The following is a 26,814-nucleotide window of genomic DNA, read 5'->3' as shown; positions in this document are numbered from 1 at the left end:
TTGTTTATCATCATCAGTCAAGCCGTAATGAAACATGGCGTCTCAATGGCCTCGCGATGGGATATCGAAACCGATGTTCTTGTGACAAAGGTGCCGCTTGACACGTCTTACGTTTGTATGTTTCCCTGACCTGAGTGGACGAAAGCAGCTATTGTTATTTTGTGGATCGCTCGTGCTTCGCGCCGGCCAGCTGCATAGCGCATATTCTCGCTAAAGTTGATGTGTCGGGGCGCGTCCAACCAGCTGCGTTTGTTTTGGTGCGAACGCCGAAGCGACAGCGATCGGTGAAAGCGCCGAGCCGCCTGGTTACGTAAGGACTTTAAGCGCCAGAGCATGGAAGAGAAATCGCCCGCTGGATCTCCGAACAGAGTGAGCGTTGAGAAGCAGAAGCGCATTTTCAAGATAATCGTCATCGGAGACACAAATGTTGGCAAGACGTGTCTGACATACCGCTTCTGTTGCGGAAAGTTTCCTGCTAAAACGGAGGCTACTATTGGAGTCGACTTTCGCGAAAGGACAGTTGAAGTAGACGGTGAGCAGATTAAGGTACGTACACATTGAAGACTTGTACTTTGTGCAATATATGCGCGGCTGCGCAATTTCCTGCTGCCCTGATTTTCCCGTTTCCTCGGTGTTTCCGTTTTCCTCGCTTCAAGGATGCTTCGCGTGCGCTAAAATACTTGCGTATTGTCAAGTTTTCCTAAAACGCACGAAAAATACTGTTCTTTGTGTTTGCCTGCGTATTTGATTGTCATTTGTAGCATTTATATCTGGTACATGTACGCGGTAGGCTGATCATTTTGTTTTTATTTTATTTAAAACGGGCTTTACCTAGTTTCTGGAACTATCACTGGCGAAAGAATGACAGCAACCCAGTACGCATGCGGAATTTTCGATCCCAATTGGCTCCTTTCTGCAGCTTGCGCAAAGGAGTTACCATAGACAAGTTCGATATGGATTGGGCTTGATAACGATCGAAAGCGCCCCGTGTGAATTCTGATATTTTGGTTTTCTGACATTGTGACCTGGGTAATCAACGCGTTGTACGCGGCGCTAGCGCACTTTGCATGCTACAAAACCTGGCATTTACTCATGTTTTATGGCTTTGTGCATGTACTTGATTTTAAGAATGCGCAATGAAATGTGCGGTCGCTGAATCTTGATGCTCTGCTGTTTGTTCTATTAAACATTGTTTCATATCATGTGATGCCTCGTTATTTCAGTGTGCAAACTGCAGTAAATTTATGTTAGTAAATGGCTTTGCCACTGAGAGTTAGATCCACCAAAATGTGTTTAATAATATGTCGCTCATGAAGATTGCCTACCTTAACAACATCAACTTTCATGCTAATGCTATGCAGAAATGAAATTGTACATAGCGAAGCATCTGTGCACATTTGCATTCGCTGTTTAAATGCAGCTCCAGCTATGGGACACAGCTGGCCAGGAGCGGTTTCGCAAGAGCATGGTGCAGCACTACTACCGCAATGTGCATGCTGTGGTGTTTGTCTATGACGTCACGAGGATGGCATCCTACCAGAGCCTGCCTCTCTGGGTCGAGGAATGTGATGAGCACCAGCTTACCTCGGAGATTCCTCGCATCCTTGTTGGTAACAAGTGTGATTGCAGAGACAAGGTAGGCTACAAGTTTCGCCACACCACACTGCTCATGCTGGATCTACTAACTGCAGCTATAAGTGGCCATAGACTGTTTGTCAAAGCTCAGTATGGGCATAGTGAAGTAAATCAAAATTCGTTAGTGCCTCTTTATTTTTGGTGCATTTTCTACTGCTATCACAAAACCAAAAATGTAAAATATGAGCTTCAGCGTGGTGGTTAGGCAGGATTGCAAAAGGATAGAAAGTTGTTTCACTTACTCGCGCAAAACACACAAGGACAAGGAGAGACTTACGAGGACAGGCGCAGTCCTTGTAAACAGTGCCTGTCCTCGTAAGTCTCTCCTTGTCCCTGTGTGTTGTGCGCGAGTAAGTGAAGGATGAATTTGGTCCAACTAGGCCGAATTGCAGTTTTGCTTCAGGATAGAAAGCTGGATGACTTGGTACGGTAACATTATTTGAGTTCAGTGCGAGTTGAGAGAAACAAGAAAACAAATGGACGAGCGCCCACAGTAAGTGCTTGTCCTGTCATTTTGTTGTCTTCATACTGTCCAGTGGCGTAGCCAGGAATTTTGTTCGGGGGGGGCTCACGTTGCAGCGCGACCTCCTCATTGAATTTTTAGAACGACTAAGTATGTGAATAACATTTATTTATTTATTTATTTATTATTTATTTATTTAATTTATTTTATTATTTATTTATTTATTATATCCTCAAAGGTCCCATATGGGACTTTACATGAGGGGTGGGCGTCATAAATGGCGGTATCGATGAAGGTGTATGTTAGGATGTGGTTGAGTCTGCTTCCTGGATGGCATTTTTGAAGCGCGCAAAATCGCGGATGACTGCTGCTTCGTTCGGAAGGTCATTCCAGTCTCGGGTGGTGCGCAAAAAGAAGGGCTGCTGAAATGAGGTGGTGTGGGCACATGGCGGAATCACAGCATTTGGATGACTTGTGCGATGACCTCGATGGACCGGCTGGATGAGGTGGTTGTCACGGGGGGTTGAATAAAAGAATCTGTGAAAAAGGCAGAGACGTGCAATAAGACGACGAAGAGCGAGGGTAGAAAGATTTAACTGGGATTTGAGGGCGGAGACGCTCGAGTAGCGGGAATAATCTGAAACAATGAATCTGGTTGCTCGTTCTGTACTGACTCAAGTATTTCGATATGATTAGTTCGGTGGGGGTCAAAGACAGCAGCTGCATATTCAAGTTTTGGTCTGACAATGGTTTTATAAGCGAGTAGTTTAACGGAAGGTGGTGCCATGGAAATGTTACGGCGTATGTACCCGAGAGCGCGGTTATCGGAGGTGAATTATGTGATTTATATGGTCGCCCCAAGATAGGTTACTCGAAAGATGGACACGCAGGTATTTAATCGAGTCAGTAGGCAGCTATATGACAGTTGTTGATTGTGTAAGTAGCCGGCGTGTGGTTTCGGCGACGATGGAAAAAATTAGTAATGTTTTTTTCGCATTAAGGGACATCAACCAGGTGGTACACCACCGCTGAATGCGTGAGAGGTCATGCTGTAGAGAGGAGACATCGGTGGGGTTATTTAGAGGGCGGTAGAGGACACAATCATCAGCAAAAAGACGGATGTTAGATTCAACGGAAAGCGGAATATCGTTAATGTATATTAGGAATAAAAGAGGCCCTAGGACGATACCCTGGGGCACGCTGGACAAGACATGCGAGAGGTCGGAGGAGTGATCATTAACATGCACGAATTGTTTACGGTTTGTTAAGAATGCTTTAATCCAGTTAAAAACATGCCGATGAAGGTTTAGACGCGAGGTTTTTTGAAGGAGACGGGAGTGGGGTACCTTATCGAAGGCTTTTTCAAAATCTAAGAACAGTGTGTCAACTGGGATGTTATGGTCCATATGAAGGTGAATGTCGTGCAGGAATAATGTTAGTTGGGTCTCGCATGAGTGATCTTTACGAAAGCCATGTTGGTTTGGGTGAAAGAAGTTTACGGATGATAAAAATGTAGTAACATGAGAAAAGATGACGTGTTCCATGATCTTTGAACAAACACTAGTGAGCGAGATTGGTCGGTAGTAACCTGCAAATGAGCGGTCACCTTTCTTGAAGACCGGAAAGACCTTCCCAACTCTCCAGTCTAATGGACTTCACCTGTGTCGGGTGACTGCTGAAAAATGATTGACAATATGGAACTGCATACATGTTCAGTATTTTCAGAATTTTGGCGTTTATGCCATCTATACCGCATGACGAAGAGTTCTTTAATTGGTTAATAACTTTTACAATTCCCTCTGAATTGAATACAATCTTTGGCATTGGCGGAAAAGCAAAATGCGGAAAATCGGGAAGTTCGTTGTTAGGTTCGTTAGTAAAGACGGAACAAAATGCAGAGTTGACGGATGGAACGTCGCAGTCGGCAACGGGGAACCCAGAAGTGTCACAAAGAGAGACTGTGGTTTTGTCGTCCGGTTTCTAATTTTCCAAAAGCGGCGTGGTATGTACATGTATTACCATGTACATACATTGTAACTGGTATTACCATTAATATGTATTACCAGTGACAATTTGTATTAGATGCTGCAAATCACTTCTTGAATGCTGCCCTCTGTTAAGAACGAGTAAGAAATGTGTTTTTTCGTAAAAATATTATGTTGGCATGCCCGCAAAATCTTTCCAGGAATAACTGTCTTCAATCTTTTCAATATTTGTGTTTGTGTGTGTGTGTAACAGGTACGGCAAATATCACGTAAACTTCGGAACTGCATCAGCTTTGAACTGAAGAGGTGCCTGATAACAAAAAAATGAAGTCCACGAAATAACCAGGATTTAATGCAGATTGTTTACGCAAAATGTTCATCTTTTTGCACAAATGATGCGGCCAGGGAAAAGCAAGAATGGGAAAGTACACCTCGAATACGGGCCAAAATATAAGTCACCGGAAACAGTGCGCAGTATGCTTACGCAAAACTTCACAAATGTACATTTAAATATGCAATCAATAAACGGAACTAAGCAATGATCACTATACATAATGGCCAACTGATATGTCCTTTGGGCCAAGCTGCTGTCTCGGACGCACCATGTAAACAGAACTATAAAGGAAGAGCGCAGAAATAACGAAAGAAACTACTTCAAAACTGTTTTAAAAGTGCGAACCACTATTGTGCACTCAATTTAAAGGAAGGTCGCCGCTTCTAGTTCAAAAAGCAATGAAGAACAAAAACGACAAATGAAAGTAACAAACAATGCTGTTAGTACGGCCTCCCAATAGTTGAATTTGTTTGGTAACGCCGCGTATGCCGACCTCTCAGTGAACAAGGTGAAGCTGTCGATTTGCTGGTAATGTCCCCCTGATGCCCGTATTCTTATGTTTATATTAGGTCACAGTGTTAACTGCTAAAAGGTACAAAATCCTCATGGCTTTAAAAGGTGGTGAACAATAATATTGCGTCAGAATTACGGGCTCATTGACCTGAACTCTGGAACAGTAGTGTCTTTTCCTTTCGTTTGCGCTGATTTTTGTCCTGCTCGGTATCAAAGGACAACGTTGACCCGGCGAGGAAGCTTAGCGAAGCGGTCAATGACTTCCGACACGCTGATGTCGACATTTCTGTGGGCGTACAGAAGTGCCTGGCCAACCATGCGTTCCTCAGACATCGTGGAGCGTAAGTAGTTCTTAAGTAACCTCATACTTGAAAACGTTCCCTCGGCGCTGGCAGTGGTCACTGGAAGGGTGACTAGAATCCGGAGTAGCTTGTACACATTCGCACAGAACCTGCTGTCGCAATGAGAGAGGGCATCGGTTCCTGTACCGGGGCTCTGGTTTGCTGCTTTGTTCGCCCACTTTGTCCACCATAGTCGCAGTTCTCCAAAACCAGCCCTCGTTTCGACGTCATGCGCAAAAACGGTCAGGAGATTTTCTGCTCCTTTCTCCCGATCATCTTGCATTGGTGGTATTGCGGATGATACAGTTAATGAAAGTCCTTTAGAAGTGTCCTGTGCTTTCGAACCGTTGGTTTAACTGGGCTAGTACGTGGTTCATGAACGGAATGACCAGGGTTCTGCGAAAATATTCTTCCGCACTTTCGAATGCATTGCTCCCAAGGTTTTGCTTCCGGACACCGGGCTCGACGGCTGGTGATCTCCACATTCAGTTTTTCTGCCAATGCCTGCATTTGTGCAAATATTTTGAGGAAAGAAACATTCGTGTTCTTGCGGTCACTTTCAATTGTCTGCTGTATCACTTCTATGTCGTCAATGGCAGCGCTCATGTCGATACTCCTCGTCTGCAGCTTCTTTGACAGTGGCAAAGTCAGTGCTAACACGTGTTCCGTCACATGCAGGCTTACAAGGAACGCTGGTGAAAAGAGTGCCAACATTAGACTGTTTGCCTGCACTGGACTTTCGCCATTTCCGTTAAACTTAATCTCCTCTAGTGCTGCGATCAACGGCTCAAAGAGGCTCACAAATGAAAGCACTGCATCGTGCCTCTCGGCCCAGCGCGTTTCGCATAGTCCCAAAAGGCGCTGCCTTGTAGGCTCAGGACAGCTCAAACTTATCACTTTTCGCAAAACGTGTGAGCGGCTAGAAGATTACGGGAAAAGGCTGACGTCGCCTTCAGAGTCCCAAAACAGTTTCGAATGTCTGTGATGGGGCATGCTGACACACAACTAGATAAAGGGAGTGACACGCGCAGTGAGTACATAGAGTGCGGCTGGATATTTCTCACGGACAGCAGCTTGAACACCATTCGTTTTGTCGGCCATCGAACTTGCACCACCGTAGCCTTGACCACGGAGATGCTGCATGTTAATTCCCCTTTCTATAAGGAGCCTTATGATGGTGTCAGCCAGGGCCCGGCCATTTGGTCGTGAATTGGCACAAAGCCTAAGAACACTTCTTCGATTCCGTTCGCATCCTTATTAAGGTACCTTGCACAAAGAGTAAGCTGCTCGATACCCGCAACATCCGTCCTTTCATCAGCAAGTACGGAGAAGCAGCCTGCAGCGTTTACTTTTGCGACTAGGCTTTCCTTGATAATTGCAGCAGAGATTTCTATAATGTGGTTTTGTACATATAAACTAAAATATGAGGCCTTACTTGGGCAACTTTCCAAATGCTTTTTTTTTATCTTTGTCGCCACAATCCGCGCGCATGCGAAGCAGCTCTTTGAAGTTACCTGTATTTGTAAAGGAGGCTGTGCTTGAATCCATGGGACCACTGTCTCTATGTCCACGGAGAGCCACACCTTGCCACCCGCAAAAGAGAACTGTCTCAACAATAGGCTGTAACTTCCTTCGGATCTCTCTTATTTGAATTGCCTGCCATGGTGCAGCTGAATCAACAACACTGGGCACACATCCTGAGAAGGTTTGAAGAAAACTATCGGCTACAAGCTGAGCGTCAGTGTGATATTTAGTGACTTCATGTGCACCGAAGACTTCGAGGGGCGTGCTTCCACTTTTGAAATGGCTTGGATACGAGGGCCTTAGTGCACGCATATTGGGCCCTTGCCAATCTCACTTCTGCTAAAAAGGACACACACTCGGCAAACGCACACTCTTAAAGCGCTGAGAAGCTAAGCCATCGGTACCTGTCCAGCCAAGCCACGTAAACATTCGTTTCTGCTTAAAATCGTTCATAGACTTAACAATATAGCATGGCGGAGGAATCCAAGGAGAAGCTAGCAGTTGATGTTTTGTGTCATCATCCACTTTTGAGCCATCTGTGTAGAGCCCGATATCAAACTTGCTTCTGCTAACATTTTGAGGGTCATAAAAAGATAAATAATTAAATAAATGATAATCAGGCTGAAGCCCAATAAATCCCACCACCCGGGTGACGCCGCTGGTTGGTGGTGTATGAGAGCACGAAAAATTTCGGGGGGGGCTGAAGCCCCATAAGCCCCCCCCTGGCTACGCCCCTGATACTGTCGTGCCGAAGCACTTGTATTATGTATCTGGGCTTGTTGGTATGAATACGTACTACTGAAAACAGCACAAGAACGGGATAGTGACTGAGGGTGCTTATGACACAGGCGCTGTTTGAGAGGTACAATATCAGTTACAAGGAAGCAAACATTTGTTCACTTTGCAGCTCAGGGTGTATAGTCCAGTAGCAGAGATGTCAAATGCTCTGCAAGAGCAATGTGAAAGCGGCACATTGTACATTTGTGTGCATTTTGGCCAACATGCTAATGTGGTGTGATCATGCTTATAAGCATGCTTACTGCTTACATATTGACAATAGTGCAGAGAACATTTGTAGTTCGGTATTGGTCAGTTGTCAAATGCTGGCACAGCAAGCTGACAGTGGGGTATCCAAGGCAACAGGCTGCTAGCCTGTGAGAAACATTGCATGTGCTTCTGTATGTTTACTGTTATTTATTTGCATTATCAGTGGATTTATGACAGATTTTCAGATATAACAAAGGCACATTCTTGTCACACACAACTTCGTTATAACTAGGTTATACTGCAGTCATTAGGACATGCATGCCTATAGCTGGAAGTGCTTGCATTTGTTGTTTTTATCTTAAAGGGGCCCTGCAACACTTTTTGAACATGCTCAAAAAGCGCTGCCGATCGGTAGTCGAGGCTCCTGAGAACACGCGAGCCAAATATTACAGCGATGCGCACGGCCTGGAATTTGCAATAAATTCTCAAAAGTCAGCTGAAAATCGCTCCCTCTTCTCTCGACAAATGATGTATTAGTCCGCAAAATATGACGCGATTGTCGCAGTTCCACATTGGCTGATGTTATAATCACGATAACACCCCTCATTATTACTTTCGTTGTTAATTTTGAGTTCAATAAGTAGATAATATGTATGTTTATATTCTGTTATCGCGTTAAAAACACCGAACAAACATTAATATTAGCACTTCCGGTCTCACCGACAGCTCGTCTGCTCGTAGTTGCGTGGTTCCGTTTTCTTCGCCATGCGCAGTGCCGAAAACGTGAATATTTCTGTGCTTTTGACCATCGCCGGTTGCCGTTGAGAGTGGCAGCCGTTCGAGTGTTGCCTCGTCAGCTGAGAACTGCATCGTCGGCAGGTTCTCACGACCGACCGCGGCACGGGCGCAGCGTGTCTCCGATAACAATGCTGGCGTCCGGTAATGGCGGCGCTTCGGGGTCGTCTGCCAGTGCCGTCTTACGAGGCGGTGTATCGGAGTATGGGCCGAAACCGATCTCAGCTGTCATTCGTTCCAAACGAGCGCGCAGGTTTGCTTCCATGGTTGGCAGAGCGATGAAAATACTACGGCGTTCGAGGTGCACACCCAACATTACCAAACCGACGCGCAGTTTTCAAGCACGCGCGATATCGGCTCCGCTCGACGAGAACGACGCAAGCCGACCGGAAGTGGCGGCACACACCACGTGGTTGCGCCCAGACGTCAGAGAGAAAAAAATGAAGAAAAAAAACACCGCCGGCGCTCTTGGCGGAGCCTCGCTCCTCTGCGCTGCCTCCCTCGACTCGCTGCCTAGCTTTCCGCGCGCGCTCGCGGCGTTGAGTTGAGGGAGAAAGCTGCGGAACGTGATCTCTATAATTTGGTAACACCACTTAGACTTGACGGATTCGAAAAATTTTTGCGGCATATGACTCGTGAAGAGTCATACGTCAATAATGAGACTATTCCAATATAACTAAGAAAGGTGTTGCAGGGCCCCTTTAAGAGGTGCAAGACACTACCTGACAGACTGATTGCACTGTAGAACATTGGGTCATATTTTGTAAGGATTATTTTCCTTTTTGTCCCTGTTCATTTTATCACCGTCATGATGAATGATTGATTAAAGCAATAACTGAGGTGTACAATTATGTGAGCCAATGATGAAGGGCACAAAGAATAAAAATGAAAAAAAAAATCATTCAATCGCTTAACATGGGCCACGAGCAGTAAAGTAGTTCATGTTCTCTTGCATATGCGAGCATCCCACTCATGGCCTTGGATGTAAGATTAGAAAGAAGTAAACTAAACATATATTCAGGTGGAACAATGCCAGCACCTACCACAGTGCTACCTCTACACTGTGTAAGAAGCAACATTACGTTGCTTTTTTTTTTTCCATCTTGCAACCTTCCACATGAGAAAAAATAAACAGCTGTCCCACAGTGTGCCACAGTCCATGTGCCAGGGACACTGTTAGGAGGAGGCAGATTAGATATGTTTCAAGGATAGCGTCAGCACTTGAAATTTCTGTGGACTCACATGTATCAGTCAGTGGTGAGAGCTGCTAATGATGATGAGCGTGTGGCACTGGGCATTTTGAAACTGGTTTGTTCTTTCAGCGAACATTGGTATTCACAATCAATTTGCAAGCTGTCCTTGTTTGTCACTTATGTATTTCAGTTTGTGACAAGCATTGCAGCCACGGTTCTCTGCATCAAAATGAACAAGGTTCATTCATGATTATGGGAAAGATGCCCATTTTTATGTGTACTTTGGTCAGCAGAGTATCATTTCTGTTGAGCATTAGAACATAGCCATACGTGAAAATGAAACTGAACAAACATTCTTTCCGATGAAAAAAATATTCAAAAGTTGAGCCTTGATTACTCTTGCAATATTATCATAATTATCGAGTACAAAAATATTGAATAATTGGCTGCTAGATAAAGACGTGTCTTCACCTCAAAAGAAAACTGGGAATAATTAAAATGTATAAAATTTTCTAGCTCAGACACTTCTTGAGCAGTCATAAATGAATTTAACTTTCACATCTGATGTGCCACTGGGCAAAGCAGTACTACAATGTGGTGACGCACAAAACATAATGCAGCTACTTCACAACACATTTTGTGTCATCGTGGTAGTGCTCGTTGCATTTCTGGTGGTTTGTCCATCCTGGCTGGCCATGTCTGTCTCCAACACTGACACTCTGCTAGTTTTGAATGCACCGCATAAGTGCCAAGCGCAATGAGGAATGCTTTCATAGAAATCAAAAGGGGCAGTTCTCAAGCTGTTTACTAGGTTAGGTGCAGTGAAGTCAGGAACTCCACTTGGAATTTAAAGTGGGTCCACACTTCCATTTAATACAAAAGACCAACATTATGCAGGTGTGATCAGGAAGGTGTCAAAAACACGGCTAAGGGTGTTCCACAGTCCACTGCCTTCTGATCATTTTGCATGTCTTGCAGGCTGCGGTGAGCACCAACATGGCTCAGAAGTTTGCTGATATGCACAACATGCCACTCTTTGAGACTTCAGCCATGGATGAGAGTGAGTCGGACCATATAGAGGCCATCTTCATGACCTTGGCTCACAAGCTAAAGAACAGCAAGCCCATGATGACACCATCACACTGGCAGGCAGAGGAGCGCTCACGCTCTGTACTGCTACGTCATGCCAACGATCGATCATATTCAGACTCTTCTTGCTCCTGTTGAGACTTAGTCGTATTGACAATTCTCTAGCCTTTTGCCAATGGCATACGCACACAAATATCTGGTCCTTTTCTTGTTTTGCTTCCACTGCAGTGCATTATGCGATGACCAGATGCCACTGTAAGGATATTAATGTACAGCGGTTTACTGAAAGACAGGTTTATATTGCAGCTTTTAAGGTGCGTTTTCTTTAGGCTTTGACGTGCACTTTCTGTCGACATCACTGTTCCGAACATGTAGAAAGTGAGGAGACTAGAATGTGTCAAGCTAACCTGTGACCTATAAGCGTTATTCGCAACATGTGAATAGTTGTATGCACAGCTGCTAAATTGTGTGCATCATACTGCAATTTCAGGTGCTATGATGTCATGCTCAGATGTAGTGTATTTACGTGTTGATCCGCATCCTCTAGCTTTTAGCTCATACGCAACAGCCGGTAAATGTGCGCTCCAATAGAAGATCAGCGTCACATTATTGAAAACATATTTACCACTAAGCCTCGATTCACTCTTACCGGTGCACCAAAAATAGATGCACACAGTGAACACTATTTATTCTTGTGGGTGTTATTCTCTTTTTAATATTCATCATGCAATGGAGCCGAGATGTCATAAAACAGGTAGCAGCTTCCCGGTGGAGTTCGTAGAAAAATTCAAGCAGCTATCAAGGCAGAGCATTGTCTGAATACCAGCTGTTGTTGTTGGAATGAGCCAGCTCAGATGAATTCATTCTATGCATATGTTTTTTGAGATCACGGCAGTAACATTCCATGTTGTGTCGCTGTCTTCTCCTCTCAGATCAGCGCAGCAGCAAGGCTATGCCTACAACCAACTTGATCTCTTTGCCGTAGTCTGCGAAGGATTTAGTGCATACTGAATCACTTCAACTGAGAAACCTCTTGGCTGCCTTTTTGTGGTGACGTTTTTTACACTGTAATGCTTATATTAAACACTAGATAGAGAAAATATTTTGCAGCCCTATTTGCTGTAGTAACGTGTAAAAATAGGACGTACAAGTAATCATTTAAGTTGTAAATGAGCTTTTATTTAAGCACTATGCTGCTCAATAATCTTGATGCACATTTTGGTGGCAGTGCTCTGCAGATGCACGGTGTTTGTGCAGCTATATATGAGGCTTAATATTGCCTTAGTTGCGATTTATTGAGATGCTAAAGGCAAGTGACAAAAAATTTAAAAAGGAAGCTGGTGCCAATGCTGTGTCAACAACCGCAAGCTCTTGGAAGTGCTCGAAGCATGCTTTCTGTAAAACACAGAAAACTTTACTGAACGGTGTCTTCTTCCTGGGATCTGCTTAACGATGAGCTGTGATGATGAACAGGCGTATAGTACTGTTGAATTTTCATAAAACAAGATTTCACATGCTATGGTTATGAGAGACTACCTCACCGGCTGTAATAAACAGCACTCTTAGGATTTATGCCAAAAAGTATTAATGGAATTGCCTCTGGCTTCACTTTTTTGCTACTTTTTTATCAGTTGTCCTTAGCATCTAAAACTACATCAATGCACCATCCCTGTGATTTCTGGTTTATGTGTCAATTTACTGATAGAAGAATGAAATTGAATGTGCCAGTTTGACTGACACAGTGGCTTGCTGTATACAAAATGCCACTTAATGTTTACCCATTATGACTCAACATTTGGCCTTTCCTGGAAGCCAAGTTGAGTATAAGTTTACAGTGTAGCAGGGCACGTAAGAAAACAATGGAAAGGTGAACATCAAATGTTACCAGCTCCCCATGGAATATGTTGCAACAGCATTGTGCTCGATGCCATGAAATATCGTTGGCGTTCTCTGCTGCTACCACTTTTATAATCTTGGCTAAAAAATGGAAGCATTAGTTTCAGGTGCGTTATGTCAGTGACCAGCATGTGTTTTGAAGCTTGTAAAAAAATATATACTGAATGGCATTTCTGCACTGGAGCTTTCTTCATCAATGTCCATTGATAGTTTTGTCGTTTTAGAAGAACCTGCACTCAAAAGAGTCCTTGCTGTTCAACAGGTTGCTTTATATTGTTGGGTGTACTGATTTATGTCAGTGCCTATTTCAACAAATAAAAGACTCTTAAACTTCTTGTTTTCATAATTCTTCCATTCGTGTGTTAGATGTAATGTTTGCAGGCTTGGCGTGCCGACTTGAGTGTGCCGATTCTGGAGATGGCACAAAACAGGGGTGGTAGTCTCAGGTAATCACCTTCGGCGATTCTTTCTCTATCGAGCTGAATGCTGGGCCTTGTATGAGACATATATCGGTCTGGTACTGCGCCAACTGTGCTAAGGCGTGATTGGCACTAATCTCACTGATAGTCCCGCCGAAAGTGATGAACTGCACGTTACTGATGAGACCAACTGAGCAGGTGCACCAAACCAGAAACCCTGGAAAAGGAAGTATATTCCTTATTGTGCTCTTGGTGACGTAATAAAATGCCTTTTTTTTTTGGCACTGAGGATGTTCAGATATTGTTTTTGTAATGAGCAGTCGTGCAGAGAACCGCATTCTGAAATTATCACTTTTAATGACGCCCCACGTTGCTTTTGCGAGACCTCTCGAGCTAGCTCCAGGCATGCCAACATCTACAAGCAACAACGTTTCTGGTCAACCATCTTAGAATGGTTGGCACTGTGCCAAATATCTGTGACCTGCAGGTAGCCTAACGTGTCCAGCACAAGTCTTGTGAAACTGACGGTCTAGTGCAACCAAGGCACGTGTGTTAGTGGTGTATACATGTGAACACATGTACTTACCATTAACAAAGAAATTCATGACTGATTTTATGAGTGGACCATACGTGATATTATACCATGCAGTTATGGTTACATATTACAAGCATACATTTACAGACGTGTTTGAATCTGCGAAAACCAGGAAAAACTTTCAGTCATTAAAAAAAAAGTTGGTGTAGTGAACAAAACATACAGCGCTCAGCAACTGCAATGCAATACTTCGACAGAATGGCGATCTTAGATTCTTGCCCCACTGGAGAGAACTGGATTATTCTTGGCTGGGGGATTGAATAAAACGCAGTGCCACAGAGGCTTGCTGTCATCGTATACCACAATGCACCAGCTAAGTGTCTCCAAAGGTGAGCATGGTACAAAATGTGCTGGCAGCTATGAACACATTTCAATCATTGAGTTCTGCATTTGATTGCACCTCAATTAGTTATCAGTGTATTCAAAAATAACATTTTTACATTGTTCTTAAAAAGAGATGGAAAGGAGGAAGAGAGAGAAAAAAGCACTTCTGGAGAGAGAGAATTTTTTTGTTTCTTTCTCTCTCTCTTTTCTTTGTCCTCTCCCCTCATTAATTGACTATGCCCTAGCTTCAGTATGTAAGCCAGATCCCTCTGGGCACTTTTTAATGCACAATGTTGTTTTGCATAGGCATTAGGTACTTGATAAAAACTGAAAGAATACCTTCTTCCTGTTCCTCCGAGATTCACTTGCTGCTGCTCCTTTGCTATAGCTCTTAAAATATGATTGAATCCACACTAAGGTTATAATACAAACAGCTAAAATTTCATTTTCTACCATATTTATCAGTGCTATTCCAATAGAATAGCCTGTAAAATTGTTACATTTTGCCAGAATAAAAAAACATTCCACTTGTTTTTTAAAAAAAACCCAATAACTTCATGCTGTCATACCTAAGAAACTCCCTGTTAAAGATTTTTTATCTGTTGCTTTTTATCTGTTGGCATTCATATTTCAAGAGGAAAATAACTCTAGAATTGCTTGCAGAACTGCAGCCAACATGAATTTCGTTACTAGGCATAATGATTTCAGGTAAATGTGAATCATGTTAAGTTAGAAATAGTTCTCTTATACACGTGATAAGGGGTTGAGTTGGTGCAGTGCAGGTGGGTGCTGGTTGAAGAGCCTTCTTGGAAAACTGAACTCTGGTACCACCTAATAAAGTCGGGCATGTCACATTGAAGGCACCTTCATGGGCTGCTCAAATGCTTTAATCCAGTCTTGATGCAATGTTCCAACTATTTCTGAACATGCTTGAGGTAGGGTTGGGCTCGCATGTATACTTAGTCTGTGCATCTATGTATGTGCATATGTACTTGCAGAAGAAAACTAACTTAAAACTTAGCATGTTTAGCAATTCTAAAAGGAAAGATTGTTTTTTGTGCGCAAAACGTTTGAGGAAAAATGTCAGATAGGACAGAGCGCAGTCAGATGGAAAGTGCGCTCTGTGCTATCTGACTTTTTTCCTCAAACGTCTTGCGTACAAAAAAAAAGAGAAAAGGTTCCTCCTTTTAGAATGCAGTACCAAACATCCCAACCAGCCACCTTGTTGCAGTATGTTTAGCAAAGGGACAATGTTCAGGGGATGTGGGATCCTTCTGCGAGTGGACCTTTTGTAACAGCGCCTAAGAATCGCTATGGAAACAAAAGCCCATTATTCCACAACTTCAGCACTAAGAAAGAACCAGTCATGCTAAGGGAAAAAGAAGCATTTGCTGTGATATGAGCTTCTAGGTGTCTAGCAGACTAATTAAGAGTAAATTTGCCTCAAACAGGGGAGTGGTCTCCATGTGCACATTCAGTTGTCTCCTGTTTCTAGTCGTTTTCTCTTCATGGCGCAGCCTGTTGGTATTTATTCGAAAGAAAGCTATCTGCTGTTGTTGAGGTCTGAATTTGCCAATAGCCATGTGAGTAAAGTCGGCGGAAGGTTTCAGTGAAATTTTATCTTCAAGCAACATTTTAAGTGATGTTATTACATAGCAAATGGGCTATGTTCATGGTGCTAATTGACGGAAGTCCTTATACAAACTTGTTGCAAGAGCAACATTACTGATGCTTTGGATGACAAAGAAAGGATTTTAGAGAGGCAACCTGAACAACGCAATAGGAACAATCGTGTGATAGTTCCTTTACTTGTAGTACAGTTCCTTTGCACTTTAGGGAACCTCCATTACAGTTTTTCTGTATGCTCAGACTGTGACAGAATATCATTTGGTGGAGTTCGAAATCTAGCCATTTTCCCAGGTTTCACATTTATGACCCTGCCCTGCAAGCTGCAATATCGGTAGACATAATGGAGAGGCTCGAATAAGGCGAAACTTGAGCACCTAATTTGGCAACTACGACAGCGGTTATGTTGAGTGGTGCCTCCAAATGGCAACCTTTTCATTGATTTGCACAGTTATAATGGAAGGCTGCATCATGCTCCACAGCGACCATGTGCGCTTGCTCGCTGTGACCACGTGTGTGATCAAAATATGCATTGCAAATTTGGGACCTACATACATTAAAAGATATTAATCAGCTCGAAATGATTCAGCATAAGGTCACCACATTTATTTGTAATAAATATATAAGATCAGATTCCCCAATTGCACTTGTAAACAGAAAAATTTTTTTCTTTGCATTCGAGAAGGAAATTCCATTGTGTAAAATTTCTTCATAATATAATGGCTCGTTACATGAATATAACTGATCTTCCATACCTTCATCCTGTTGCAGCAAGACAAACAAGAAATACTTCAACTCATTTCTTGCAACCAATTTTTTCAAAAACTAACACATTTTGAAAGTTGTTTTCTGAGAACTATAGCACGTTGGAATTGACTTCAGATTCAGTAATAATGTGGCAGAATTCTGTTGTCTCTGGAAGGACATATTTTATGCTAGATTTGAGGTTGCTTTTTCTTGCTGATGTTGAGTTTGACTGACTATACAAGAGCGTGTCATTAATTATTATGCAGTTATTGTTTTTGTTCCATTCTCAATGGGTTGTATTCATAGCATATTTTTGTCTAATATTTGACTATTGTACCATTGCACGTACCAAGCTATCATTGTCTTTATTAATGTGTGCTGCCTCTCCTGCTTGGGCCAAGTGGCCAGCAGTATTTTCAAATAAATAAATAATGGCTATACACTTAAGCTTCAGTAAGCTGGTTCCTTATTCTGCAAGTGAGTCATCTACTCTGACAGAAACACCATAAACATTACACTTTCACATCTCAGCTACTCCTGAAGACACAGTTTATGTTCGGTGCTCCGTAACTTTTGCTACATGCTCGTAGTAGTGGCTCGATGCACAACCACACTCACTGACCAATATTCCACATGCCAGTTCATAAACAACAGAACGGTTATCATGTTAGTTTTATTTTTTTTTTTTCTAACAGGCGAATCAATTCATATAAGCAAGATTCAATGTCCCCCAGAAGACATCAAACGCGCCTAACTTGCATGCTACTGTGCTACAATGTCTTTCCTCGCCTCGTGAACACACTTTGTGAACGCATCGACGAGCTTAGAACAATTTAATGGCGCACGCTGGTTCTTCGCGTAACAATCCATTACTTTTTGTTGGTGCCCCTCGCACACGGGTGTGCACTTATGTTGGGTGTATCGCTCCTCCACCTGGGTAACGGCACCGGCGAATTTGTCGGTCGCCAGCTTGTACAACTCCTGGTTCTGGCGCTCTACCTCTTTCAGACGTTCTCGCCAGACGTCGTCCACTTTCTTCAGCTCGTCGTGGCTGAACTTTCGGCCCTGGAGGCTGTCTCCTGCGGCGGCCCGCGGTTCGTACGGTGCACCGGCAGCAGTCTGACGGGCCACTGTGGATGAAATCGAGTCGCTTTCTCCCTTCAGCCTCTTCACAACGGAGTCCGATATCTTGATGACATCCGGGGAGTTTTCGTTAACGATGGTAACTCTCCTGGTGCTTCCAGACGAGCCCATAACTGGAAAGAAAACGAAGGCGAGGCACGGTTTACAGTGCCGCACGACACGGGCAAAGGTGACGTATTGGCGGTCGGTAGCTGGCTTATACAACTCTTCTTCCGACCATGATTAAACTGGTTAACACCTTCCCTGTATCGTGTCTCACTATAAACGTCAAGGTTACGGCAAAACACTTCGCACAACAACCACAAATACCTTGTTGAGGCTCTGCCGCTCTCGCTGCAACCCCAGCAGAAAACACAACGTTGCGATGACAGCGCTTGCGCTGGAGACATCCGCAACTATTAAAATGAATGTTTCACCCAACATTGAGTTATTCTAATAAACGTTTATAGTGTAAACGCAAAAAATTGTTATTTTGTTTTTTTTTTGCTTTCTGGTTTTTTTTTCTGCTGTCAGTAGTAACTCGCCGCTAGGGAGCGTTGAAAGCATTAGTAGTTTGTCGGCTCGTAATGGCGAGCCGGTTGTGTCCGTGGACGTGTGTAAAAGTTGGGAGAGATCAGGAAAACTTGAGTTGTAAGTATTTGCAGAAACAAACCGCACGCTCCGCAACATATTTAAGTTCTACACGTACGAGAATATTGGGCTATCTAATTGAGATGGCCGAAATAATCACTTTGGCTAGGCCTATCTTGTGTGGGCAAAATTTTATTGACTTTAAAACAGCGCTGCTTTAAAGCGACGGGATAAAGAGCGTTATGACTTGCTGTCGGTGGCGCATATTGTCTACGGCCTGTGATTTCTCACATTCAAGCACGCGTGAGCTAACCCATTTACATGCGAGTCGACCGTGAGCACCGCTGGCACGAGTGCGTTGCAGTAGCGCGCAATCGACGCGCGTGCTACTGCGATTACGCGGTTTGTTTTCGTGTTACTTTGCTCTCTAGATGAGGCCTGATTGGTATGGTTGTCATTTTCGCGATGCAAGCTGATGGTCAGAGGGTTAGCTCGAATTACCTAAATTTAACTGAGCTACAGTGATTATTGCTAAAATGAATTAGACGCTGGCCATTGGATATCAGCATTGTGACATTTGACATATTTTTTCTTCCCTCCCTTCTCTAACTAGCATCAAGCTATGCCGTTCAGCAGCAGCCAATATGCAGACGTCGAGATTGCCTGCAGACAGAGGCGGGAAGGGTAAGTGCGCATGTCAGTTTCGCATAGCCTACAAATTTTAGTACTACTTGGGGCTGTGAGCTTCTGTGTGTGCACTGGTAGATTCTATGCCGCCTATGTTTTTAACTTGTTCTGTTCACTGCATTACCTGTGACCCATAGTGCTTAAAATATACTTGAATTTCTTGTCTGGTTTTTGCACTAATGCTGTCTTGCGTCTGTGCATATGTTTGTGCTACCAAAGTCTCACTGTCAGTGAGCATGCACTACCAATGTAGTACTGAGACCAGGGGTGGTATCTTGTCCACTAAGTGGACTGCCTGTTTCATCACACGCTGATAGCTGTACTTAAGGTTGGTGCCAGTCCACCAGATTTCAAGCTTATCCAATCAACATGTGTTAAAATCGACAGTCAACTAGCAGATCCATGCAGAATAGTTTTGTGGATCTCATATCTATTCATCAAAATAATTGAAGATTCGCAGGGTGTCCTCAAGGTGTCGTGACGATATATTGTTATTGCTATTAATAATGAGATAATGCTCAACAGATTAAATTTACCTTGTATTTTCTTTTGCCTGAGTCACTATTAAATCTGGCTTTCGTATTCTTTTACTGGATATTAAAGCAATTCGAGAAAGGGCATGATATGTACATGGGACCACTCATGTTGTGTACATCTGGCTCCCACACTTCTGGATCATCCCTTTAGTTAAGGTCAGGCAGAACATCTGGCAGGCCTGAAATAAACGGAGAATGTTTGGTTTACATTGGTTTTCAAGCAGAACACCAAAATGTTTTCATAAACATCAAAGGGCATCAAACACTGCCACCAGAAATAAATGTGACAGGCCTCAGATGGCGAAAAGCTGCATTGATGCCATCCTGCTGTTTCAGACCTGCAGTTGCTGTTACATGACCTGTGCTGGCACGTGGTGGAGGATCGCCTCAAGGTGGATCAAGCCCTGGCGGCTCTAGCCGAGGTTACCGTAAGTGGTGTTGTCATGTGGTGGGCGGCTTTCGAGCCGTGCGGATTTGCCCCACGCCTGCTCTGCGCTGGGGCACTTTGTTTGCTTAGGCGTTGCACCCCGAGATCTCCTCCATGCTGGTGGACCTGGTCTTCCTACTGGGTATGTGCCTGGCGGCTTGCCTCCTCCTTTCCTCCTTAAGGCATTGTCAGTGAGGGCCTGCCTAGACACCCTACTTACTACCTCTTTAGACTTGGAGACGCTGTCGACGGAGAACCGGGACCAGAGAGACCGATTTCATTGGCTTCTGGCCGGCTGCGCCAAGGTGAGTTGTCTTTTTACCGTCCTATGTCTTCGTGGGCTGCCTTCACTTAAGAGTGCATGTGACAGTCTTGAAATGAAGTTTAGCAGTCCATCTTTGGTATTTATAATAATGGCTACCAAATAAATCACCAACATCTTGACAACTGCTTCTCTAATTGTGTCGAAGGATAGCGGCTTTTCCAGCTCGGAACTGAGACATCCACTAGCAAAACGGTACTCTGTCTTAACGTTAGCAATTTGGTTTGCCCATTTTCTAACAGCAGCACTTTTTTCTTTCAATATTTTCATGCCAATATTTTTTAGTGGCAAGCCAATCTTGTGGTACTGCTAAATGCTCAGGTTGGTCTACATCTGTAGCCGTTATGTTCTAGTACAAGGTGGAGGGCATTGGTGGCTCTTCTTTGATAATGCATCATTAAACTGTTATTATTTAGCGTAGCACATGTGGCCTGGAGTTTTTGGAAATTTCTAAAACAGCTGAGTTTTGCTTTAGTAAGGAGTAAGCTTAACAGGCATAAATTGTCCATTTTGTCAAGGCAGTGTGGCAGCGATGATGTGTTTTTTGATGAGCAGCAGTTTTGTGCTGAAAATTTCATTGCATGTCATTGTATAAGTGCAATGGCACTTATACTGACTGTGAAGTCTCTGCAAGGCTAGAGTGTTGCGGCGTGGTGTAAAATTCAAATGATATTGTTTTGTAGTTATTCTGCATGCATTAAATGTTTGCATTGATGGTAAAACACTGCGCTAGTATCACTTGAAGATATACAGGAAAGATACTTTAAAATTTGTAGATGACATTGTCAAACGTGCTGGCTATATGCACCTTAAATGAAGGCTTCCTGGGAGCCGCCATAATCCCCTCTGGGCAATGGTAAATATGTGCGACGCCCCAGAAATGCACTGCCAATACTGCGACGTCCACATGAGTCAGCCTACGTAATCCCTTGCCACATTCCAGAAAGGAGGTGCTCCCCTTCCCCATTGAAAAGGTCTAGTGTGAGTGCCAATGTCCTTTAAATACACTTCATGAAAGCTTCCATTCTGTAATCAAAGTGTTAGCAACAGCTATGCCGACAGAATGCACTTGTGCAACAAAAAAAAAAAATTATTAAAAGGTGATCCAATATTTGTTGTCACGAAAGACTAAAGGATATTGTGGCCTTACTAGCACATGCATTGCAGCTAGTAAGCCCTCATGCATGTTAACTCTCATTCTAGCAAGATTGCTTTACTTGAAGTTTTAGTGCTCACATCTGCTGCATTTTAAGCCAGGCTACTCAAAGTTCATTTGCACAAAATCCACTTAGTTCAAAGTGAGCGGTGGGAAATGTGCACTGGACTGGACCGTGCAGCATACCTGATGACGTATTGCTGTTTGGAACAGCCGGTTAAGACAAAACGACACTGGGAAGAAAGGCCATTCCACAATATGGCGGTAGTCATGTGATGGTATTGTTACAGGGAGAAAGAAAAGGCATTGCATAATATAGTTACAAGGTATGCACAGCAACAGACGAGGCAGCTTTTCATGGGCGTCAGCAGAATTTCGTTGCTGTCATGTTTCCTTCGAGTGCTGCTTTTATTTTAATATTGTGTTGACAAGCTCCTGCAGTGCTGGATTTCTGTTGTGTGTTAAATGACTCTCTTATAGCGCCTTGACTTTTCCCAGTGACATTTTTATAGTGAGGGTTCATTGTACTTTTATATGCGGCTTCAAAATGCAATGTAGTCACTTAAAACAGTGCAAATTCAATGTGAGAAAATTGAAACATGGCCCTTGTGCTGAGTGTTTCTTTTCATCCCTTAGATTTTTTTGTACGGGCTGGCAGCAACAGTGCCACTTGATGGGACTGGCATATTGTGTTGTATCTTTTTTTTATAGAATGCTTAATTATATGCAGTAACAGCATAGACGCTCACAATAAGTTCATTTTTTTTTTTTTCGTTTACATACAGGTCGTTCCTGATGCCTTGCTGAAAGAACGAATAGAGATCGAGTCCTTGGGGGATGCGGGAATTGTCAGGAACAGCCGAACAACGGCCACTAAGTTTGTCAAGATCAAGACACGGCTGTTGTAAGAATGTCCTTCATTTTTATGCAACTGTTTGTTCAGCAGTTGCTTCTGGTGCTACACTATACATGCAAAGCTGAGGAGTGGAAGTGACAGTGTATACATATTAGGCAGACAAACATAACTTCTGCACCTCACTGTTTGTCTCGTGCATCGCTTTGTTCCTGAACTATTGATGTCAAACTGCACTGTATCTGAACTTCCTGTGCCCCAACATGGAACTCTTCCGTAGTGGTGCTGGCAAATTGGATTGACCTCATGTATCCTCTCTCTATTTGTGTTATCAGTTTTGCAGTCAACCATACTGTAAATCTTAGCCCTTTTGCACCAGATAAAGCCTTGTTTGGGTGATGTGGTCTGGTTAGATACTGAGCATGTACTTGTTGACACCTAAATATTGAGAGTTTGGTCTAAGGTGATGCATTCTAACAGACTTATTCTGCAAGACTTCTGCAGCTGAACTTGTATGAGTTATTGGTTTTGTTGCTTTGTTGTGCAGTTACAAGCAGAACAAGTACAACTTATTTCGAGAGGAAAGTGAGGGCTACGCAAAACTAGCCACTGAGCTGAGCCAAGAGATCACCACCAAGATCAGTCCAGACTACATGATCGAGGTCATGAGGTCTCTCATAGGTAAGTGCACATACTATACACTAATTTACTCCCTGCTGACTCAGTTGTTCACTTTATAGCGTTTCCAAGTGCCTGCCCATATTTGGTGTTACATTTTACGTGAAGCATATAACGATATAGTAGAGCCTTGTTTATTCAGTGGACCCTTGTTAAATGGAATCTGAAGGGATCAGGAAAATGTGTTTCATTTAACAGGAGTATACTGAGAGATGAACAGGGGTGTAGAATTCATGTACAGAACACGTAACCAATCCTATTAGAGTCAGCTGTTCCATTTAAGCGGCAGTTTCGTTTAATAGATTTCCGTTTACTGAGAGTCTACTGTATGTTCCTTGCTTGTACGTTTTCCCACGTATGATGTTTGTGGTGTCCTGTCCCAGCAGCTGCCCAGCAGCGAAGCTACAAGCACCTAATGTAAAAGCTGGAATATAAGTAAAATTTTTTCCCTAAAAAATGCAATTAAACTTAACCCTCGCCTTATATACTGGTCATTGCTAGAAAAAATCACAGCATATCCACGGAGTGTTTATACTAAAGGTTCGATGAGAGTTATGACGACTTGCAGCTCACTTTAATTTTACATGTACGCTGTGAATTTTCATTGTTTAATCACGCACAGGAGAAATCGCACACACGCACTACCTTGGAGGTCAAAATCCAGTGCCTATATATACGGGGTGGTCAGTGAACGGTTGTGCAGCGCGAGCGGTTGGTTTTTTCAATCAAGACGCTGCCTGCGTCGGCGCCGCGAGGCAAGATAGGGGGGGCACGGGGGACCGTAGGAGAGGAGAAACATCTGGCGTCTTTCGTTAAGCAGCTGGCGTCTTTTCGTTTTGCTTTTAGAAAACATCTGGCGTCTTTCGTTGGTTTATTTCATCAGTCAACGGCGTTTTGAACAAAATTTTTATTGTTTAATCACGCACAGCAGAAATCTCACCAGGCATTACCTTGGAGGTAAACAATGGCTGCTAATGGGAATGAGAGACAGAAGAAGTCGGCTTTTAGCTAACACTTACACTTCTACTTCTACTAACGTTTCCTACTGGAACATGCCAATGGCTGCTAATGGGGAATGAGAGACAGAATAATTCGGCTTTTAGTTAACGCGCACGCTGCGAATTTTTTATTGTTCAACAACGCACAGGAGAAATCTCCCACCGGCACCACCTTGGAGGTCAAGATCTGGTACTAGCGTTAAGACTGGTTACGCACTACGACGGGGACGAATGGGTGCCGCTTTAAGGAGCTTCGCCCCTAAAACTATGGGAGCCTGCCAGCTATGGACAACTGAAGTTGACCACCTAAATCGTCATCACCATTGCAGGCTTCGCTTTGTTAACGTTAAAGAGCCTGTGTCACAGAAATTCCGGTGGTGTTTTAGACTTGTGCAAGTAGTAAATCTTAGGTTCAAAGCGAATACACTCAAACCTCGATATAACGAACTCGGACATAACGAATTGTCGGTTATAACGAAGTAAATGAGCAATAGTCTTGTCATAGATACAGTGTTACAGATAAACGTTTATAACGAATTTTTGGATATAACGAAGTTATATTCGTGGCAGATGTGACTGTTATAATGAGGTTTGAGTGTAGTGATTTGGTCGAATAATTTCGAATCGAATGCGAATGGTATAATATCACGCATATTACCAAGGAAAATGAGCATATTAGTCATGGCCCAACTAACCTGCACAATATTTTTTAAAGTTAAAAGAAGGCATGTGCAAATGTCATTCTTTTTGGTTCAAAGGGAAGTAGAAGCAACTTTGAAGAGTAGCAGGATTTGACTTTCAGTAAAATGCAAGTGATAACCTGTAAAATACATTACGTTTTATAATTTACTATAGTTAGAGCATATAAGCTGGTATAATGAGCTTTTAAACTTGAAAAATGATGAATTGATGTGAGGGCAATTTGTTCATTTAACCTTGAAGCGGGGATTCACAGCAGTGCGGATTTCTCTCGGATAGGTGTATTCACTGTACAGCACCCCTCCGCTGCAGTGAAACCACCTCTACAGGGGGTTACATGTGGTTTATAGTGAACTCCCATTAAGACGAACTCTGTTAAGACGAATTCTCGCTTATGCCGAACAACAGAGGACCGTTTGTTTGGTTTCCCATAGACTCAATGCAAGAAAAATTCGCTTAAGACAAACCGCCCAACTGTACTCTTCTGTAAGACGAACTTTCGCGGTCGCTGGTGATTCTGTGAAACGAACACTGCAGTCTTGGTGGGGCATTCAGGCAACCGTGAAAAAGCAAAAAAGAAAAAAAGCGCTTCACCCCCAGCCTGTGGGTGCGGGAGGTGCGGGCTTTATCAGCAAGGAAAGCAACAAAAAGAGCAGGGGGATTTACAACTGAGACCCCCAAGCCACTGCATCCTTTTGTATCCCGTCCCCGTTCTACAAAGGCGAACAGAACACAAGAGCTTGGGGCCCCTCTGTCCTGGTCAGAAAGGCAAACGCAAGGGGAGTGAAGGAAAAAAAATAAAGAAAAAGTAACAATGGGAACAAAAATTGTCTGTGCAATACAATCGAGTACAAAACGGTGTCAGAAGGGTCAGGTGCATTGTCATCGCCATCATATGTTGGTTCGTTTAGCACCTGTGCGCGGTGTATCTGTTCCCAGTGAAGTGCAAATTGTGATGAGCCATTTTGATTATGGAAGTGCATGACAAAGGAAGGCTATTTTGCACAGTGAGTATAGCTGCGTCGTGTCTTTTTCGTGTGCGCGAAGCTTGTGACCTGAGTAGCGCAATGGGATATCTTCAGCTCTACGTTGGTCAGGAAAAGTTACTACGGGCCGAAAAAGGGAAAATATCCGGACCTCGAAAAAAAACCTTGCAGCCTTTCTTAGGCAACTCAGCATGACTTTGTCAAGCTAACAGCATGCGACCGAGGCGTATCCAGAAGTGATCTTAGAGCCAGGAAAACAGGCTCACAGAAGAAAAGGAACTGCCAGGACAATAAATTTACATTATTTGAAGGAAAATTGTGCTTCTCTCTCTCTCCCTCTTTTTTTTTTTTTGTAATCATCAACATAGGAGCATGCTACAGCTTTACCATTAAAATGTGTTAGCAGTATCTTCATGAAATTTTTTATTTTTGAGCCCGCGAAATCAGGTGCTCTACGATTCGTCTAAATACTCTGCTCGAAGGCATAGTTTTTATCTAGATGATCCAAATAAATGCTTTTTCTTGTCTTTTTGCCCTCATTGTCAGTCTACTCCATTCAGTGTTTTGAAGTAACATATTTGGATGCACTTGGCATGTTAGCATGTCTCTTTTTGGGGGCACTTCTGATAAGCCAAACTCCTGATAAGACGAACAGATGACCGCGGTCCCTTCAAGTTCGTCTTAACGGAGTCTACTGTATGTCTATTCATTCATTTTGAATACTTCGAAATTTAGAATAATTTAAATTCATATCGAAGCGAACACGAATACTGTAATATTCGTTCAAATATTTGAACTGCTCGAATATTCACACAAGCCTAGTGTTCGTTATGAGTGACAAATCAACGTGAGAGAGAAAGCTCTTTATTGGAGAACAGAGAATGGTGCCTACATGCTACTCTGTATAGGGCAAAGGGGATTGAGGAAAGGAAGGCCCTAGGAGCAGGAAAAAAAAAAAAAGAACAGGCCTGCGCGGAACACGCAGCACAGTCACAGCAAAAGCTTGAGGAATGGCCTTTCTAGAGCCAGTTGTGAACTCTCTTGGGCGACTACAGCTGAACCTCGTCATAACGAACACTGATATAGCTAAATATCGGTTGTAGTGAAGTAAATGCGGACTTTGGTTGGTCATGCCTCGTTACAATGACATTTATTATTTTTATAATGAAACCAAAAATGCGAGAGCCTCCGTAATGAAGAAATATTTTGTTCACCCGAGCCTCAAAAATAAAAAAGTGTAAAAAGGAAAATAAAAATTGAAAGGCGATGCAGAAGCACACTTTTTTTTTTGAT

General features: G+C 43.2%; 3 protein-coding genes across 5 annotated transcripts in view; 2 read left to right on the top strand and 1 right to left on the bottom strand.

The window, feature by feature from the left end:
• Nucleotides 1-20: 20 nt before the first annotated feature.
• On the top strand, nt 21-13,101 carry LOC119382508 (ras-related protein Rab-33B). Its single transcript, XM_037650220.2, has 3 exons — nt 21-546; nt 1,421-1,636; nt 10,749-13,101. Exons 1-3 carry the CDS (start codon nt 334-336, stop codon nt 10,995-10,997), a joined length of 678 nt encoding a protein of 225 aa, XP_037506148.1. The 5' UTR covers nt 21-333; the 3' UTR covers nt 10,998-13,101.
• Nucleotides 13,102-16,303: 3,202 nt separating this feature from the next.
• Nucleotides 16,304-18,017, bottom strand: LOC119382506 (MICOS complex subunit mic25-a). The gene is made up of 2 exons (XM_037650218.1): nt 17,919-18,017; nt 16,304-17,722 (listed from the first exon to the last, which is right to left on the bottom strand). The coding sequence occupies exon 2, from the start codon at nt 17,718-17,720 to the stop codon at nt 17,229-17,231; it is 492 nt and encodes a 163-aa protein (XP_037506146.1). The 5' UTR covers nt 17,721-17,722; nt 17,919-18,017; the 3' UTR covers nt 16,304-17,228.
• A 131-nt stretch (nt 18,018-18,148) lies between these two features.
• Nucleotides 18,149-26,814, top strand: part of LOC119382504 (THO complex subunit 2) — a 112,120-nt gene continuing 103,454 nt past the window's right edge. For all 3 annotated transcript variants that reach the window (XM_037650215.2, XM_049412222.1, XM_049412221.1), the window contains exons 1-7: nt 18,149-18,239; nt 18,793-18,863; nt 19,739-19,830; nt 19,920-19,971; nt 20,061-20,134; nt 22,093-22,211; nt 22,708-22,841. In XM_037650215.2, coding sequence (XP_037506143.1) covers nt 18,824-18,863; nt 19,739-19,830; nt 19,920-19,971; nt 20,061-20,134; nt 22,093-22,211; nt 22,708-22,841 — 511 coding nt within the window. In that variant the 5' untranslated portion in view covers nt 18,149-18,239; nt 18,793-18,823. The remainder of the gene's footprint in view (nt 18,240-18,792; nt 18,864-19,738; nt 19,831-19,919; nt 19,972-20,060; nt 20,135-22,092; nt 22,212-22,707; nt 22,842-26,814) is intronic.

Source organism: Rhipicephalus sanguineus, chromosome 2 (genome assembly GCF_013339695.2).
Source record: "Rhipicephalus sanguineus isolate Rsan-2018 chromosome 2, BIME_Rsan_1.4, whole genome shotgun sequence".
In the NCBI taxonomy this organism is placed as follows: Eukaryota; Metazoa; Arthropoda; class Arachnida; order Ixodida; family Ixodidae; genus Rhipicephalus; species Rhipicephalus sanguineus.
Note: the sequence above shows the minus strand (reverse complement) of the source record. Positions and strands in the feature narration are given on the sequence as shown.